This window comes from Hyaloscypha bicolor (assembly GCF_002865645.1).
Source record: "Hyaloscypha bicolor E unplaced genomic scaffold K444scaffold_118, whole genome shotgun sequence".
Classification (NCBI taxonomy): domain Eukaryota; kingdom Fungi; phylum Ascomycota; class Leotiomycetes; order Helotiales; family Hyaloscyphaceae; genus Hyaloscypha; species Hyaloscypha bicolor.
In genome coordinates, this window is record NW_020194620.1 from 1,479,792 (window position 1) to 1,497,414 (window position 17,623).

Consider the following 17,623-nt stretch of genomic DNA (forward strand, 5'->3'; position numbering starts at 1 on the left):
TATGAACCACAAGAACTGTATAATTATATCCTTGCTATCTCTTGCCTTTGTGACAGCGATGAACCGCAATGTATGGGGAAATAATCAAGACCCGCACTGTTTGGCGGCTAGGAACTAGGCACGAGAATAATCTTGTTGCATATTTTTATACGCGCTTCTTTAGTTTTCAGGGGCAACCTTTGACGTGGTCTCGTTATAAACAGAAAAAGAGACAGTCATTACCAGTATCTCGCTTCACATTAAGGCATTCAAAAGCTGTATTATTTCTCCCAATATTCCCTCGTATTAGGTAGGGTAGGTTTGGAGGCCGCGATCACCCCCTTTTTAAGCGAAAATAAAACGCCGCCCTCCAACCCACCGAATTTCGAATTCTCCTCCAGCCCAAAATCAAAACCAAATAGCAGATTAAATCAACGAAAAAAATAATCCGAGGGGACACAGAAACTAGCTTTTGCCCGTTGTCTGTGGCGGAGCATACCTCGTTTGGACTGCGTCTTCTCGTAAGTGACCACTATCCCAGGCTTTCGGACTTCCTAGTGATCCAACTTACAACGCGGCTAGAGGCCTCTAATTGTTGCAGTATATATCCTTATTGAATATATGACTCTGCGTCTTGAAATAGTGGGGCGTGTACAGGGCCCAGTACAGAAGCCAGAGGATTTCCACGTTGTATTTAATACCGATCCGCGTTTGTCACATATCGTTATTCAGGAGCAGTGGTCGCGGTCGTCATCTTTTCAACCCTCTGTAGTTTGCTCTCCTTCTGCTGCGCCCATAGATGGCCGCGCTTTTTGGATCTCGACTGCTTTCGATCTCGTGAATTGCTGTATCATCTATCTTCAGGCAGACGATCTAGATAGCGCCTACTCCATTCTCCATAATAGTAGTAATGGCCTCGACTTGCCTAGACTTGGGATCGGGAAAGTAGTAGCGATATTTGCCTATTGAACCGACAATTTGCTGCTCTCTATTCTAGCTTGGAGTGCACAGAACCCAATAGCACCGAGACCGCAACTGCGAATGCTTTTCGAACATTTGCGCGCATTTCCCCTCTCTCTTATGAGACAACAAGAGGGTTGGTTGATGAAGAAGTCTTTCGGTCCCTGGTCATATTTGGACAAATGTTCGAAGCTCTAACCCCTTCGAATGTCCTAGAAGTTTAGAACATTTCAGTCACCGCCCCCCAACCCGAGTTCGGAGAAGATCGAACGTCCAGTATGATTTTGGGACATTGGAAATGAGTGCAACCTTTTCTGTGCACAACGAGACAATGTAAGAGTAATTTGGCTTAATTGTTTTGGTAGTGTTAGTCTCGGAGCCGTTCCTTTTGACATTGCTGTTCCACCATCTAGCTAAGTCCACAACCGATGCGCAGTAACTTGCGTTCATGACTAGATCCGCAGATTCCCAGAATGAGGTTCGCTCACAGTCATAGATGGTCAGGCGTAACCATGCGCCGCCAGCCACTCTGATACCATTTTCGCGTCTCTCTCTTTGTATGCTGCGCGACCAAGGATCGTGTCGCTAATCACCTTGAGGGAACGGTCGTATCCCCTGTTGTCTCTGCCTTCGAAGAACACCGCGATCTCCTTCTCGGCCTCTCTGTCATTGAACTTGATCAAAGATTGTTTGATAAACCTGTCAAGCACAACCATGTTCTTTCCAAGCTTCTCCTTGATAGGATCAAAGTTATCTTGAATATACCGCCATAGGCCATTCCGAGTCTTGGAGTTGGCAGCAAGCATGATAGCGCCGGTGTGCATATCTTGGGTAGCCACTTCGTTGAAGAGAAACTCTAGATAGTCGGGAAGGAGCTCGGTATCTCGAATTCGGCCCAATGCTCGGAGGGATATCTCTCTTCCGTCGACCGAAGTGGTTGTCTGCCATTCCTTCTTGAGAGCGGCGTATTCAGATTTGCCCCCCTCACGGATGGCCTAGGACGGATTAGCAACATATTTCATTGGAGAGGAGGGAGCCAGGAGGGAGCCGCGAGGATGCCCCATCCTCCCAACTAGTGAGAAAGGGAGCTCAGGATATGGGACAAGTAAATAGGTTCTTTACAATACCGAAGATTGCACCACGAAGATTCGGGTCAACATGGCCTTTACCTGTGGTATACAGATCGAACTGGCGCTTGGCCGCAGCAACGACCCTGCAAATTGTCAGCACATTGCATGGAACAATCTGAGAGCAGTGCTACTCACTGTTCATGCCCATTCATGCCTGCAGAGAGGAGAAGTGCTGCCCTCAATTGCGACGTAAGAAAATCTTCCTCTCCCTCTGACGACTCCCAACCGATTTTCTCCACAGCGGGAGCAATCAACTTGAGCGTGAATTTCTTCAAGGCATTCATAATAGCTTCATCTTCCGAGAAAACTGACTTGACCGTGCCAAGCGAACCAAGAATCCGAGACCAGACCAGAAAATTCGTCTCCGATTGGAAGCCTTCAAGAAAGCCCAATAAACCAGGTGTCGAAGCTTCGCCCGAGAGGGCCAAAGCACCAGCATCGCCAATCAAACCTGACGCTCAATTAGTCAAGTACTAAAAGGGCACTTTTTAGTTACTTGCCAATCTTATCACAGATACTCAAGCGATTTATCTGACCTCCAAGCTTGGAAAGTCTCGTGGGAGGTAAGTTTACGCGGTAGAACCCAGCATTGTCCTTATTGAGCTTGTAGAATGAATCATCAACCTCGCGGATAACATCCTGCTTTTTAGTGAAGGCAATAGATGCAACTGCAGTAGTGCCACTTTTGCCTTCAAGACCCAGAGGAATCCACCAGGTCGTATTGTCGTCGTTGGCTTTGACATCACCTGTGGAAAGATAGCGTGTTTGCTTGACGCTGATTTGACCAGGGTCTTCACTGACTGTCAGAACAGGGAATCCGATTGACCGGATCCATGGATCCATAAGAGCTGGAACATCCTCTCCCGATGCCTGGCTGAGAGCGGACCAGAGGTCATTGGTCTTTGCATTACCGTAGGCATGCGCTTTGAGGTAATTACTCACGCCCTTTAGAAAGGTTTCTTGTCCGAGGTGGTTTGCCAACATTCGAATAACAGAACTCCCCTTGAAATAGCTGATATGATCGAAAATTTGGTCTACATCAAGAGCATCTTTGACCGGAACCTCAATTGGATGAGAGCTGCGAAGGGAGTCTAGAGTGAAGGCAGTTTGCATCCCGTCGGACACAAACTGGGGCCAGACATGCCAATCTGGATGAATATGGTCCGTGGCGAGCCATCCAACCCATGTTGCAAAGCCTAAAACATCGGCGAGTTAGCATTTCCCTATCCTAAATGTCTCAGGAGCAAGTCGGACAATACAAGCTCTTTTGGGTGGTGTTGAGGGTATAGGGGACGAAACAGGAGAATCTTGGAATAAAGGATCTACCCTTCCTCACCTTCGTTGAGCCACAGCTCATTCCACCAGTCCATGGTCACAAGATCTCCAAACCACCTGCAGAGTCGGGAGTCAGCAAGTGCCAACGAGATGGAATCTGGGATCGAAGCGAAGCTCCGCATACTGATGTGCTAGCTCATGAGCAACGACATAAGCAACTCTGTTCTTGTACTTGATGTCTGAAGCCTTCTCGTCGAACAAAACAGCGGTGGTTCGATAAGTTATCAGTCCCCAGTTCTCCATCCTAGCCATTGTAAGTAAGCAGAGACAAGTTGGATCTCGACAGCAAAGGGGTAACGGTTTGGGTCCTTACGCTCCGTGAGACTAGAAAAACACTGGTCAGCGGGGAACATCTACAAATTATTGAGAGACTTATGATGGCCTGCCTGTGCAGTCAGCTTGTGGGGAATGGGTGAGCACGAGGGTGCAGGGTAGGTTGGTCAGGTTGGGGGTATGAGGGGGATAAAGGCTTCGAATGTCCGCGAACAAATGGATCAGTCACAGTGGGCACTCACAAATTCATGAACAGCAAGGAGATCACACTTTGGCAATGGATAATCAATCTGAAATATCTCGCTGAAGTAGTCAATTATTTGAGGCGCATGGTCAAGAGCGAACTGGGCTTGGCCCTTCAATCCTGCGAGAATCGGTATTAGTAAAGGTTATAAGCCAAGAAAAGGAACAGTACCCTTCGTGGTGTAAACACGCACTGGCAAATGCTTGCCATTGTAGGTTCGCTTGGTAAAATCTTCAACATATTCGAAGTCTCCCACAGCCCAGGCCAACAGGTAGGTACTCATAATTGGTGTTCTCTCAAATGAAACGATCTTGAATCCGTCTTTGCCCTTCTTGACCGCCTTCTTAGGCATGTTGCTCAGTGCGACCTGATCTTCTGGGAACTCGATCTGGAAATCAAATGTAGCCTTGAGGTTTGGTTCATCGAAACAGGGAAAGGCCCGGCGAGCGTCACAAGATTCAAACTGTGTCGACAACATCACATGGTGCTCACCATCCTTTGGAACTGATGGTGCTGGGGTCACGGTAGGCTTGTACTTTGATCGGTAGAACCCAGCCATATCGTTATTGATTGTTCCTTGAAATGAGAGGACAATAGCAGCCTTCTCAGAAAGAGGGATCTCTTCTGGGAAAGACAACGTGACTCGCTGTCTGGGGACATCATAGGATATTTCCGAGGCCGTAAACGTCTGCTGAGTCTTCGTGTGTTCCAATTTCACCTCGGCACTATGGATCTTGAGCTGGTGGGAATTCAGAACAATCTCCTTTGAGCTCTTGATGACCTCAGAAAGGATGCTGACAGTTCCCTGATAACCGAAATCACCCCCGAGCTCGAGATCATAGATGGAGATGTCATAGTTGATCGGTTTGACAGTATCCGGGAGAATATCCCTGTCGTTGAAGTCGACAGCCATGGCTAGATGTCGAGTGGACTCTGATCTGAAAGGCCCTCGGACTGGGAAAGAGGTGTTGGTCCGGTCCGTTTCTGCAGACTTCGAATTTTCGTACCGAGATGCCTGACCAAGTTTGGTCCGAATTGGGCTCTGGGAGTTGGAACTCTGGATTGAGGGGTTGATGAGGTGATCGTTTTTCTGCAAACCAGGTGACAGCTGAGTGTGCGTATTTGGCTCGCACGAAGACTGGAAACGGTCGTCCGAGATGAGGACAGCACACGAGCTGCGAAGACCGAACACAAACCCGACTTTCGGAACATCGACGGGCTATGAGCAGAAAGGAAGGTCGCAAGGAGGCGAGCCTACGTTCGGTGGGGAGGGGATCGTTTGGATGCAGCTTCTTGATTGGCCGCCTTGACGCGAGGCTGACAAAGAAAACAAACCCGCAAACGCCGTGCTGCAAACATGTCGACTCGACACGCCGTATCCAAGAATCCCATCTTACCATGGCCGCCGGTCAAAAGCTCTACCCTCGTGCGACGGTCAAGAAGATCGTCAAAGCCCATTCGAAACGTAACGTTAGTAAGAATGTTGATGTCCTGGTAGGATTTGTCGACGCGTCTCCCCGTGCAGCAACTAATCGGACTATGCAGATTTTCCTCGATTATGCGCTCTTCTTACAAACGTACGCGATTCTATAGATACTCGATGCATCTTTGGGATATATATGTAGGATATTGTGCTGACAACGATGCACAGGTTGATGAAGGAAGCTACCATCAACGCGAAGCAGGTTGGTGAACGAGGAATCAGTGGCAAGAGCGTCAAGAAAGTCACAGAGGCGAGCATTCAATGCGTCAATCTCAATGGAACACGCTGACAGTTTTCTGCTTTAGATGTCACTCGCAAAGTTCAAGGGTTGAAGGCTTGGAACTGGGGAGCAAGGCTATATTGCACATGGAGATGGAACCAGACTTTGCAGGCTTGTTTTGATGCTGTGTCTCAAATCGAAGAGAATGAGAGGAGTCGATATTGGAAACTGCGTTGCAATAAAGGAGATAAAAAGAGGTGGTACACGGAAGTTACGAGGCTGAAGACGGGCCAAGGGAGGCATGTGTGTCCACAAGAGAGGAAACACAGTTGATGAGTGGTTCCAGGACTTACCAGACAAGAAAATTAAGGCCCATGAACAGTAGAGAGCAATTGATACTCAGATGATACACTCCCGTCCCAGTTGCTGCTGCTTGTCCGGCGATTATGACTCCAAGGTTCCTTTTGTTTCCTTGCAAGCATTCGCTTAACGAGGCTTGGCAAGATTTTCTGAGAGCTTCCTGTCACCTTGACAGCTCCACGAACTAAACACAGATCCTACAGAATTCCAGACTGACCAACTCCCTCTCATAACCGAACCTTAATACTTTCTTCGTCCTGATCCCGCAACTCTCCCACAAATATTATCCGCATCCACGCACGACCAACCCATTGTACCACAACTAGATCCCCCTCCACAGCGCGAACCTGCTCCACAATGGCTGCTTCTGCTACCCAGAACCCACAAGTCAAGTCCGAATCCAAGTCTTCAAAGAAGAAGAAGGCCAAGGCGACCTCTGCCGAGACTGAAGCTTCATCTGCCCCCGCCCCGGTTGCGGAGGTCACTCCGTCCAATGCTGCAACAGAGAGCAATAATGGTGATGGTGGCTACGAGAGTCCGTACATCAAGGAGCTCTACAAGTGAGTAACTTAAGAAGCGGGATCTGATAGCGACTAATACTTGCAAGGAACATCCGAAATGTCAACAAGAAGATCGTGAGTCCCCGAATCAACGCAGCTCGATCTCGGCGCTCCTCTACTAACTGCACAACCATAGACCAACGCCTCCAAAGTCGACAATATCCTCGCTGAGAACCCTGGCACCACCCTCGACGAGCTGGTAGTTGCGCGAAAGATCAATGCCGACCAGAAGGCCCAGATCCTAAAGAAGCCACAACTGCAAGCTTCCCTGACGCAACTGGAAGAACAAATCGCCCAATACAAGAAGTTCGACCAGGAATACAAGGCTAGATCACAAACCGAGAAGGCCGAGTTCGAGAAGACCTTCACTGACAAGGCGAGCAAGGAGTTGGAGGAAGCAGTTGCAGCAGCAAAGTCCGAGGCTGAGACAAATGCGTTGAAGGAGCAAAAGAACAACCTGCTTCTTCTGTCACAATTCCTTAAATTGGCTGCTATTCGACGAGGCGAGGATGAGGCTGCGGAGCTTGAGGAGAGCAAGGCATTGGAGGGTCTGTTAGCTCAGGTTTATGCCGGTGATGCTACTGCTGTTTCTGCCATGCTCAACCTCATCCAAGGCTCCAGTGAGACTATTGTGTCTGTTATGGGAGAAGCCCTAAGCGTTACTTGTATGACAATCCCCCCCCCCCCCTTCATGTTTGGATGGTATCTCACATTTCGAGTAGATGCCGACATCAAGGCCGCCTCCCTTGCCCAGATTGCTGCTACCCCAATCCTTGAGAGCGAAGTTGAACAGATTCATGAGGTTCCCTCTGTTGAGCATCCAGTCCAGTCTGACCCTACCATTGTCAACGCTGGTAAGCATGTTCTCGTCTCATTTTTTCTTGTCAGAGAGTGTCGCAGTTCCGATAACTCAATGCCTCTCTCCTCCAATCCTCAATGTATCAATACTGACTTGTTTATCAGGTCTTACTGAGATCGGCGAGCCTGCCGCAGTTGATTTGACGAATGGCCATAACGAGTCGGTCTTCGACACCCAGGGCATTCCACAAAATTCCGGATTTGGTGACGGGGCTGCCAACGCTGCTGCTGAGGCCAACTGGGATAACAACAATGATCTATCTACCTCTCAGGAGTGGGTTGAGATCCCTCGCGATGCTAATGAGACTGAAACTGGCGTTACTGCTACCCCGGCTGCTCCTTCCAACGTTCAGAGCTGGGCCGACGACCAGCCTGATAGCCCTGTCGAAGTAAGCTATCGCCCCGTCATTACTTGAGTACTGCTCCTGTGATCTTTAACTAACCACCCTTCTCTCACAGAAGACCTCTGCTCCAGCAGTCAACAGTAACGATGGCTTCCAAGAAATCAGCCGTAACCGTGGTGGACGAGGTAATTTCCGTGGAGGTCGTGGACGCGGCGATGGATTCCAGCGTGGCCGAGGTGGATTCCGAGGCGATGGTTACCGTGGACGAGGTCGGGGTGGAGGCGGTGGAGGTCCTCGTGGAGGTCGTCGCCCAGACGAATCCTAAATGACCAGCCAACTACCGTGAGAACACTGGATTTTTCACGCTCGCTCATGCGTTCTGTGGTCCTTCAAAGTTCACACATGTAATTCTTCTTGCTCTTTTTGCAGCATCGACGGCGTATGTTGCGGCATTGCATTTGTGTCATGATGGCTGGATAGCCGGGGCTCTCATGCATAGATTGGGAGTGAGCGTTTATTTGCGTTGTCATACCTGCATAGCATTCTCGGCACTTTCTTCCTAGGGAACTTCAGGGGTGAATGGGAAAAGAAAAGTTGATACCTGCATGGTTGGCAAAGGGGTGTGTCGTATTTCACCTCGTGAATGGCATTCTCTCTCTCTACCTGTCCCTGCTTGATTGTGCCTTGATTGTCCCTTATTGATATGGTACAATCTGGACGTCTCCAATTACCCTAGTTACCTTATGGTCCGCCTTTGACTTATTACGGTCAGGGCTGACCTTTTTGCACGCATAAATGGCTTTGATCTCGGCGAGCTGCGAGTACCAACTATCAGGAGCTCACGTGGTACCCCTTTTCTCTCCATCAAGTCGCTCAAAATAGCGTGAAATTTGGGAAGGCGATATCATATCTATATTGAGTTCTGGCAAGAAATAATTCATCCTTCCCACAATTCCAATTCAATGTTCCATCATATTCCTGCTTCTCGTCCATTACTCCTTTGTAATAAAATTAGCATCCGCGCTGAACGTGGTAATGTTGTCTGCATTGCTTGACGGAGCATTATTCAATCGCTAAGATATTTCTCCCCTCCAGTTTAGATTTCATGAGCACTTGCTTGGGGCCGCAAGGCTGCCATGCAAGGTTTACCTGCTTGTCGAAATGAACTGTAGCGTCGTCGTCTGAGAGCTCACCGGCGGCAATGGCAGGAGCACCTCTCTCGTTTGAGAGGCCAATACGGTTATTGACGTTAAGAATACCATTAACTCCACAGGGCGACCTGGAAAATATTGAGTCAGTATTACTCAAGACCAAAAGTGGGGATACAGTGAGATGCTGAAAGAAAGGGTGGAGTGCGTACCAGATTGCAGACGCTGACTTGACTATATCAACCTTCTCGTAGGCGCTGCCTTGGTTCCAATCGGTGCTGGTATCACTATCTGATATGTAATTTCTTGTCTCCGCAGTTTTAGAAGCGGCTTGAGAGAAGAAATAGGCCGAGATGAAACTAATATTGACGCAAGGGTCCAGTCTTGCCCACCCCGAGGATTCTTGGCTTCTAGAAACTTACCTGCTTTGTTCCGTCGGTTTGCGAAGCGCTTGGGCCAATGAAAGCTTGGAATTTGTCGAATACAAAGGTGACGATTTCTCTATCCTTAGAGAATTGGGTGTTCACAGTCCCTTGAGGACTATCTGGTTACCGAATTAGCATTCCTGACAATATACATTCTCAATGCACTGCAGGTCTTTCGCTCAATGCTTGTGATGGAAGAAGGCAGTGGCGGCCCGTCAACATAAATATCCACTGATGCTTTTAGACAGTAATGAATAGAACTACAAGACAATTTTCCCGAACACACACCTAGCATGCCACTTGTCTGAAGTCTTCGACATAGCACGCACCTAACCGATCCCACAACCTTTCGTCCCTTCAAACTCTTTGATATATTAAGCTTGATTCCGCTTCGTATCTTTCCCAGCAGCACTCTTCACTTCTCAACTCAAACTCAAGGATCGAGCTTCCCATAAGCACACCCATATCGCGAATCAACCATCAATCTACTAGTTCACACGGTACAACCACCATATCCGCTGTCTCATCAAGGCGCCCAAGGTTCCCTCCACATATGATGGAAGACCGCCCTTCCTACATGAAACAATTCCTCCAGTTTGACCTGACCCACCTCCTAACTCTGCAGTCTCAGCTTCGAAACTTTAAGCTGCAGTCTCAGCTCCACCCAATCGAGACCAAGATCACCTCTGCCGCGTCACTCCAAAAGCCTGACATGAAAACCCATTCCGTCTACGATCTCTCTGGAATCAACAACTGGACCAAGGAGGACGAGGCGGACAAGAGGAAGAAGGACAAGGGCGAGGTAGCAGAAGAGAAGACTGATGCCTTTTATATCTACGATCCAACCATGTTCCCCGTCCTTATTTCCAGTCCAAGCAACGACAATGTAGCCAACCGCGACCTCATGCTGGCGCAGTTCGAAAAGCTTACGAAAGAGGAACTTGATCTTCTTGTCAATAAGGCCAACGAGGAATTCTCCATGATGGTCAATTGTCCCAGATGCAAGCGGACACATTCGAAGTGCATGTATCCGGCTATCACGACCATGTTGGTTGAGCTGCAAATGAAGATGCGTCAAGCGGATCCGACGAAAGTTACGCGACTGGTGATTGATAAGTGGTCGGAGACTTTTGAGAAAGTGTACGATGCGTACCAGTGAGAGTGGGTTGAGACCAGTGGTGCTTGTGATAGGGTTGTGGAGGCGAAGCATGATAATAAAATGACTTGGGTATGTGCTTTTTCGGGCTTCACCTCTCTTGTGCAAATGTCCCGCAAGTTGTGGTCATTCCAGTTCTCCAGGAAGAAATGCTAACTCTGGGGTTACGTAGGTCTTTGATTATGACAAGACTGTGTTGTTTTGGGGTCTTGATGACGCAGAGTAACTTTCGAGCCCTAAGCAGTACTCGTGGGTTGTTGGTCATTAATGGCAGAGCTGCGAGCATTTTCGACTGTGGGATTGGGAGTTCGTGTAGAGATGGCTTTTCTTTTGCTGGAAGGTGGGGGCAAATTTCAACTTTGAAGTGCTTACATGGAGTCTGAGAAACCTGTGGCTGCTGGTGTACGGAACAAAAGAGATAGAGCCATAAGGCCCGCACAGAGAACGAAATCTGCCGATTATTGGGTCACATGCCTTATCGAGTCTTATCTGGATGTGAAGATTTTGATCGATTGTTTTCGTCCCATCGTGGAGAGTGAAGCCTGAACAAGATCCCATCCATCTCAACTTGATAGTACCAAGACCATGACGAACATTGTTCATCTGCCGTGATCACACATGGCAGCCACGTGGAGCAGAGAGAGAGGAAGTTGAGGAAGAAGCTGCGATTTCTCCGGATCTTCGGCATTCAAGCTCTTGAGCATGGACGATGTAGTGGCACAGTGTGGACATTACCTAAGCTGTACCTGTAGACCCAAGTCGGAGTGCCTGGCCTTGTCCACGGGGCTGTGAAGGCATTCGTTTGCACCACATGGGAGGTTGCATCGTGTGTTTGGCAAAGATGGCGTTTGTCTTGATCCCAGATCGCACCGAATTACTGATCAGGCTTCCCCACACAGCTCTTGCCATGGGAGAGCAGCCGGTAGCAAGATTGATTGGCTCGTGTCAGAGGGCTCAGGGTGGTTGCCCCACGCACGCTAGAATCCCGATGGGAAAAGGAAGAAGCTTATTCCAACGTATCACGGCTTTGGCTTTCATCTGATAACGTGGGGTCCAGGGACGGGGCATGGCTCTGACGTGCAGGTATTCCAGGTACAACGTGAATAATCGACAACACTTTCCGCCAAGTTGACTTGAGCCATGAAATCTGACGTGGTATGTGCACAGAATGGCAGTTGGGTACAAAGAGCTGAGCGACCTCAACTTTTGAGGGGATCGAGCATCGCTGCGACACTGGGGGAGGTTGGCCGCTCACAGTGACAAGGAGCCTTTTACCAACGATTGGACAGGATGTTGCAAATATCATCGATTGCACCGTATGCTGAGAGTACTATTCTCCCAAATAGAGGGCAAGCTCTGCAATAGCCCAACTTGGCCAGCTAGAATGCAATGCGAGTCCGGAAGCACCAGCGAGAGGGGTGGTCGTTGAAGCCGAGTTGCTCGATTGGTGGGTGATCGGGAAGCCTGCATGAGATTCCGTCCGCGCCTGAAAATAGCATCGCGTCACTACCAGCATTTTGGACATGGGAAAGTATGCATTATTTTGTACAGCAAAGCTTGGGAGATAGAATTGCGGGATGGAGGAGAGATTGAATAACCTCGGTTGCGCGAGTTGTCGAAAAGTTCGTGACTGTGGTTATCTTGTAATCACGGCAGTCTTCTCGATACAATCAATACTGTACCATCTGCATCAACATCAGATTCAAGCAATGATTGTCGATATGTCCCGGTGCATATCGAGGCAAGAAGGGGGAGAGGCTCAAATGCGATTGTGAAGCATTCACTCCAAGAGGAGGGAGGAATTTGAAAAGCGGGTCGGCGGCTTGCGCCTTCCCTAAAGAGGCTAGAATATGATTCGATTGTTCGATTAATGGTGCTGGGCTGGATTCAAGACGATGTCCGGCGCCCTCCATCCGCGAGAGAGAACGACGACGTCCTTTCTCTTTACCACCCATCAACATCGCGGACACCCTCCTGCACACGTCCAGCTTACGCCCAACAATTGGTGACGTCTCGACAATTGCTGCGAGTCTTCTCTCGCGAATCGTTCGTTCGCAGCGCCAGCTTTCCAATTCGCGCCCCCCCTCCCTCAACGCAATCCACAATCCCTCGACGCCTATTCTACGACACGGACATTCAATACTCGGTCTTATGAGGTGCCTCTAGCTATGTCGACCGATGCGATGGCCGTTGCGGCCCCGGAGAGTGAGCCTGTGGGCCTCCACTCTCCCCCCGACTCCAATTCCGCCCCCAAGGACAATGGCAGCGACTCTGAACTGTCTGATCTCGAGCCAGACCCCGAGCCCGAGCCCGAGCCGGAGACGAACGAACTTCATGACCTCAAGCCTGACCATTACTCCGACGGTGGCGTGCCAGTTTTTCGCCCTTCAATGGAAGAGTTTGCCGACTTCCAGCGATACATGTGAGTCTCCCCTCGATTTCGCCAGCTGCAGCTGCGCAGACCAGTACTGATCGCGATAGGCGCGGAATCAACTCGTACGGAATGAAATCCGGCATCGTCAAAGTTATTCCCCCTCCCGAATGGCTCGCCGCCCAGCCGTCCCTCGGCGAAGCTATCAAGACAATCCGAGTTAAGGAGCCGATCAAGCAAGATATCATGGGCACAAGCGGTACATATCGCCAAGCAAATTTCATGCATCAGCGGTCATACAACCTCCCTCAGTGGCGACAGTTGTGCGAGCAAAGCGAGCATCAGCCCCCTGCTAAGAGAGGAGAACGACGGTTGAATCAAGACAAGTACACACCAAGAACTAAATCCTCGGGGATCCCTTCCTCTGGAACAAAGAAGAAGAAGGGCCTTAGTCGCCCCAACAAGGGGAAAGGAAAGTCAGTGATAGATGAGCCGACTGACGGTGCAAGCACACCTGATCGTCTCCCAACTCCAGTCTCTCCAACAATGAAAACCGAGGAAGATACTATTCACATTAAGGAGGAAGCAGATGATGTGTGTGACACCCCAACCAAGAGGATGGGGGGACGGCAGCCTAAGGCCATATCTGTCTCGTCCCGTCGCAAGAACAACCGAAGTGAAAGTGCCGCAGTTGATGAAGCTGCGTTCAAGGACTTCAAATACGAACTTGAAGGCGAAGATTACAGTCCGGAGCGCTGCGAAGAGCTTGAACGGGCTTACTGGAAGACTCTTACCTACGCCTCACCTCTTTATGGCGCAGATATGCCCGGTACACTCTTCGATGACCGAACGACTACCTGGAACCTAGGTAAACTCGAGAATCTTCTCGATGTTCTGGGTACAAAGATTCCAGGCGTCAACACGGCGTACCTATATCTGGGCATGTGGAAGGCAACATTTGCGTGGCATCTCGAGGACGTTGACCTCTACAGCATCAACTACCTTCACTTCGGAGCTCCAAAGCAATGGTATAGCATCTCCCAGGGCGATGCTCGGCGATTTGAGGCAGCCATGAAAGCTATTTGGCCTGTTGATGCCAAAGCATGTGATCAATTCCTTCGTCACAAGACGTTCTTGATCTCCCCTGCGCACCTACTTGCCAATTTCAACATCAAAGTTAACAAGATCGTCGCTTATCCTGGCGAGTTCGTTATCACATTTCCATACGGATACCACTCGGGTTACAATCTTGGTTATAATTGTGCCGAGGCTGTGAATTTTGCCCTGGATTCTTGGCTGGAATTTGGTCGCGTAGCCAAGAAGTGCGACTGCAGTCAAGCGCAAGATTCTGTTTGGATCAACGTGCACGAAATTGAAAGGAAGCTCAGAGGCGAGGAGACTGAGTATGAGGAGACAGACGAGGAAGACGAAGAGGATGAAGAAGACGACTTACCCAATAATCTTCCGACGCCTCCTGAGAGCAGTGGCGATACGAAAACCAAAGCTCCCCGCAAGAAGCGGAAGCGGCCAACGAATGAGAAAGGCGACAATCTCAACGTCAAGCGCATTCGTGTACGCATCAGGGCGCCAACGAGAGAGCCATGCATTCTCTGTCCCAATGACATCCCATCCGAGCCTCTACTTCTCACTGAAGATGGCCAGAAAGCACATCGCCTATGCGCTTTGTACATACCTGAGACATCGATTGAGACTGGCGAGAAAGAGACTGTCATTGACGTCAAGTACATTGACAAGGCTCGCAAGGAGCTCAAGTGCAACTACTGCCGATCGAGGAAGGGAGCATGCTTCCAATGTTCGCAGAAGAAGTGTACAAGAGCTTATCATGCCACTTGTGCCGCTGCCGCAGGTGTTTTGGTGGAGCAAGGCGAAATTCCCGTCTTCGGCGAAGATGGCACCGAATACAAAGAATGGGGCATCGAATTCAGTTGCCGCTTCCATCGCACCAAGCGCGACAAGAAATTTGATGGTGATGCTCTGGATGACGATGAGCGTATACTTAAGGCTGCTTCTGAACTAAAGGTTGGCGAGGTCTGCCAGATGCAGTACTACAAAGGTGACATATTCGCTGGTGCGGTTGCGGAAAATCGCAAGAGTGAACAAATGGTTCTCGTTGATATTCTTCCGAGGGGGTATGTGCAACCCATTCAATCCTTCGACCTAGCTGTGGCCTCAACTAACAATCTTGTAGCGGACGAGTGGAGGTGGAGTACAAATGGCTCCTCATTCCAGACCCTGCGGACTATCGTTTGCCAAAACCTTCGCCTAACGCCAAGCCAATGCCGAAGTCCTACAAAGACAAAGAATCACTCAACACCAGCAAGCGTCAAGTGGATGACTTACCACGTGCAGAAGATCCTTTCATCGAGGGCTTTACTTGGGCCGAGTTCAAGAGCCACAAAGTGTTGCGCAACCCCGCCCAAGTTAAGGTAGATCTGCAGAAAGACAACCAAGTTTGGTTTTACCTTGGCAAAACTTCTACGGAAGCAAAAGCACAATTCACAGAGGATCCGGCGAAGCCACGACACAACCCGAAGGGTCATTTCTTGGACACAATTCCCAAGCCTTCCGCCACGCTACCGCGGCAGTCTTATGCTGCAACGTACCCTTCAGGTCTCAGCCAGAATACTTTGGCAGCAACCAAGGCGCCGATTCGACCTTCTCTGCCTACGGCTACGAGCTCCACCAGACCAGAGAAGCCATATGTATACAAGCCTCGAAACACTGGTGATATGTACCGTGTTGATCCACAAGCTTACCGTTCTCAGCAAAACTTCCTCCAGCGATCAACTCCGTATAGTTTTGGTACCGATCCGAGATGGCGAGCCCCGGAGTCAAATTCAACAGCTCCTTATTCGCAGAATTCTTCTCCTGCCGCCGCCGCCAACCTCACAACGTCTTCGGCGAGAGCCCCTTATTCGCAAAATGCTTCTCCTGCAGCCGCCATCCTTCCGCCATCATCAGCGAGAGATCCTTATCCGCAGAAGGTTTCTCCTGTCTTGCCTTCATCGGCGAGTCATAATCCTCTTGCTCCTCCCCTCCAAGCTCCTTACCGACCGCCATATTCACAAGCACCTCCAGTGCCCCCCAAGACAAACAATCCTTTTAGCGGGAGACCCCAAACCTCGAGCTCGAGGCCGAATCCTTTTGCGAAGTATTCATACCTGCAAAAGGAGCACAACAGGTCTCCACTTGAGTACAAGAGTCCTTACCGACCTGGTGGTGGCTTCATGAATGGATATCAGGGGAGCCTTGAGAAGCATCTGCAGCAGACTTTGTTCCGCAGCAAATCTGGATCTGGCACGCCTTTATCGAACCCTCAGATATCGTATGGCAGCAATATGAGAACTCCGTACCCTCCAAGTCAGCCTTCGCCAAGTCCATCTTACAGTGTTGGCACGTCCTCCTCTTATGGAGGATACGGAACTCCCACCCCAACAAGACAGGTACAGCAGCCAACGATGAACAATGCTGCTTCGGATACGTGGGAGAAGAAGGACACTTCTCAATTGCACCCAGCTATCCGACCTGAATATAGTTCGATGTTCCATCACCACCAGCCTCCTCAACGCCCTCCACCTTCTCAATACCAAGGACCTGTTCTGCAATCTCCCGCTTTGTATGATAGACCTCATTTGCATCAATCGCATCACAATCATGCACCTCAGGCTCTGCCGCAGCAACAAGGCATGGCTCAACCAGCGCCTCAGCCCCAAATTTCACAGACGATCCAGCTGGCATCATCCACACAATCACCCTCTTTTGGACAGTGCTACCAATCTCTGTCTCCGGTGGTGACACAATCACCACCGCATCCTCCTGTTCCACAGCCGCAGTACCAGCCTTATCCTCAGGCTGTGGTGGAATCACCAATTCAAGCGACAGCTTCTCAGCCGCGACACCAGACTCCTCCGCAAGTCTATCAGGAAAACAAGCCTGTCTATCCACATCCGCAATATTTCCGGAAGCCAGAGGCACGACTTCAAGCCCAACCGCTAGCTCCGCCTGAAGATCAACCACAAGGTCAAGGTCAAGGTCAAGAACAAGCGCTGCAGCCACTAGCGCAGCCATCCCAAGCTCGTGACTTCCCGGATGTTCCAGCAGATTCGACTTCTCTCATCGAGAAAATGATACAGAACTTGAAGAAAGCCACACCGGCCGCATCGGCGACTTTCTGAGATGGTTCGGCATGTATTGACGATTTATGGGTTTCCTAGGCATGACGCAATCGAAGTGCTATTTGGAAATGAACAAAATTAATGGCTCGGTGGGTTCTGGACGGCAGAGGCACCTGTTTTGCTTGCGACTCAGTGCAGCGACAGCTATCCCTCGTCCTGAATACGGCGTTAGGGTAAAGGAAATATATGGGAGGTTTTCTCGTGGCGTTCGTGGGTTTTTTGTTTTGCATTTTCATTAATGGCTTCGCGGTCACTCGGTGGATTTCACGGCCCAAAAGGGACTTTTTTCTCCACCTCTCCTTCATGGGAAATGGGCAAGGAGGCCTGGCATTAGAGGGCTTGCGGGTGTAAAGGAAAGCTGCGTTACGCGTGAATGCCGGTGGGGAATAAACAGGCGCAGCGCTTGGAAGTTGGCAGACCGTTGAACATTGTAAACCTTAGGTATTTACTTCGAGCAAATCCATTTTGGACACGTCTTGTGGGGTGAATGACTCGTACTTGTGCCACCATTTCACAGCTAGCATCTGCCATGTAGGACGAGAGTCATGTATCGGTCCGCGCATCTCCAGGGGTGGAACAAG

The 17,623-nt window shown here is 49.8% G+C and overlaps 7 protein-coding genes across 7 annotated transcripts; 4 read left to right on the top strand and 3 right to left on the bottom strand.

Moving 5' to 3' along the window:
* Window positions 1-1,193: 1,193 nt before the first annotated feature.
* Window positions 1,194-5,189, bottom strand: K444DRAFT_64156 (aminopeptidase-like protein). Its single transcript, XM_024884636.1, has 9 exons — window positions 4,093-5,189; window positions 3,920-4,041; window positions 3,718-3,728; window positions 3,529-3,648; window positions 3,406-3,461; window positions 2,570-3,265; window positions 2,205-2,520; window positions 2,062-2,152; window positions 1,194-1,934 (listed from the first exon to the last, which is right to left on the bottom strand). Exons 1-9 carry the CDS (start codon window positions 4,832-4,834, stop codon window positions 1,440-1,442), a joined length of 2,649 nt encoding a protein of 882 aa, XP_024733350.1. The 5' UTR covers window positions 4,835-5,189; the 3' UTR covers window positions 1,194-1,439.
* Window positions 5,190-5,300: 111 nt separating this feature from the next.
* K444DRAFT_616281 (uncharacterized protein) lies at window positions 5,301-6,041 on the top strand. Its single transcript, XM_024880896.1, has 4 exons — window positions 5,301-5,415; window positions 5,467-5,498; window positions 5,573-5,654; window positions 5,710-6,041. The coding sequence occupies exons 1-4, from the start codon at window positions 5,320-5,322 to the stop codon at window positions 5,734-5,736; spliced, it is 237 nt and encodes a 78-aa protein (XP_024733351.1). The 5' UTR covers window positions 5,301-5,319; the 3' UTR covers window positions 5,737-6,041.
* Window positions 6,042-6,341: 300 nt separating this feature from the next.
* On the top strand, window positions 6,342-8,071 carry K444DRAFT_645155 (uncharacterized protein; the record flags this gene model as incomplete). Its single annotated transcript, XM_024885057.1, has 6 exons — window positions 6,342-6,544; window positions 6,592-6,619; window positions 6,681-7,209; window positions 7,267-7,398; window positions 7,508-7,791; window positions 7,862-8,071. The coding sequence occupies 6 exons, from the start codon at window positions 6,342-6,344 to the stop codon at window positions 8,069-8,071; spliced, it is 1,386 nt and encodes a 461-aa protein (XP_024733352.1).
* Window positions 8,072-8,842: 771 nt separating this feature from the next.
* Window positions 8,843-9,639, bottom strand: K444DRAFT_632852 (uncharacterized protein; the record flags this gene model as incomplete). The annotated part of the gene is made up of 5 exons (XM_024883528.1): window positions 8,843-8,877; window positions 8,940-9,025; window positions 9,107-9,204; window positions 9,317-9,438; window positions 9,606-9,639. The coding sequence occupies 5 exons, from the start codon at window positions 9,637-9,639 to the stop codon at window positions 8,843-8,845; spliced, it is 375 nt and encodes a 124-aa protein (XP_024733353.1).
* On the top strand, window positions 9,595-10,680 carry K444DRAFT_666062 (uncharacterized protein). The gene has a single exon (XM_024887155.1). The coding sequence runs from the start codon at window positions 9,873-9,875 to the stop codon at window positions 10,476-10,478; it is 606 nt and encodes a 201-aa protein (XP_024733354.1). The 5' UTR covers window positions 9,595-9,872; the 3' UTR covers window positions 10,479-10,680.
* Window positions 10,681-10,855: 175 nt separating this feature from the next.
* On the bottom strand, window positions 10,856-11,283 carry K444DRAFT_616283 (uncharacterized protein). The gene has a single exon (XM_024880897.1). It carries the CDS (start codon window positions 11,161-11,163, stop codon window positions 10,951-10,953), a length of 213 nt encoding a protein of 70 aa, XP_024733355.1. The 5' UTR covers window positions 11,164-11,283; the 3' UTR covers window positions 10,856-10,950.
* A 1,360-nt stretch (window positions 11,284-12,643) lies between these two features.
* K444DRAFT_645156 (uncharacterized protein) lies at window positions 12,644-17,042 on the top strand (the record flags this gene model as incomplete). The annotated part of the gene is made up of 3 exons (XM_024885058.1): window positions 12,644-12,897; window positions 12,957-14,996; window positions 15,056-17,042. 3 exons carry the CDS (start codon window positions 12,644-12,646, stop codon window positions 17,040-17,042), a joined length of 4,281 nt encoding a protein of 1,426 aa, XP_024733356.1.
* Window positions 17,043-17,623: the final 581 nt, after the last annotated feature.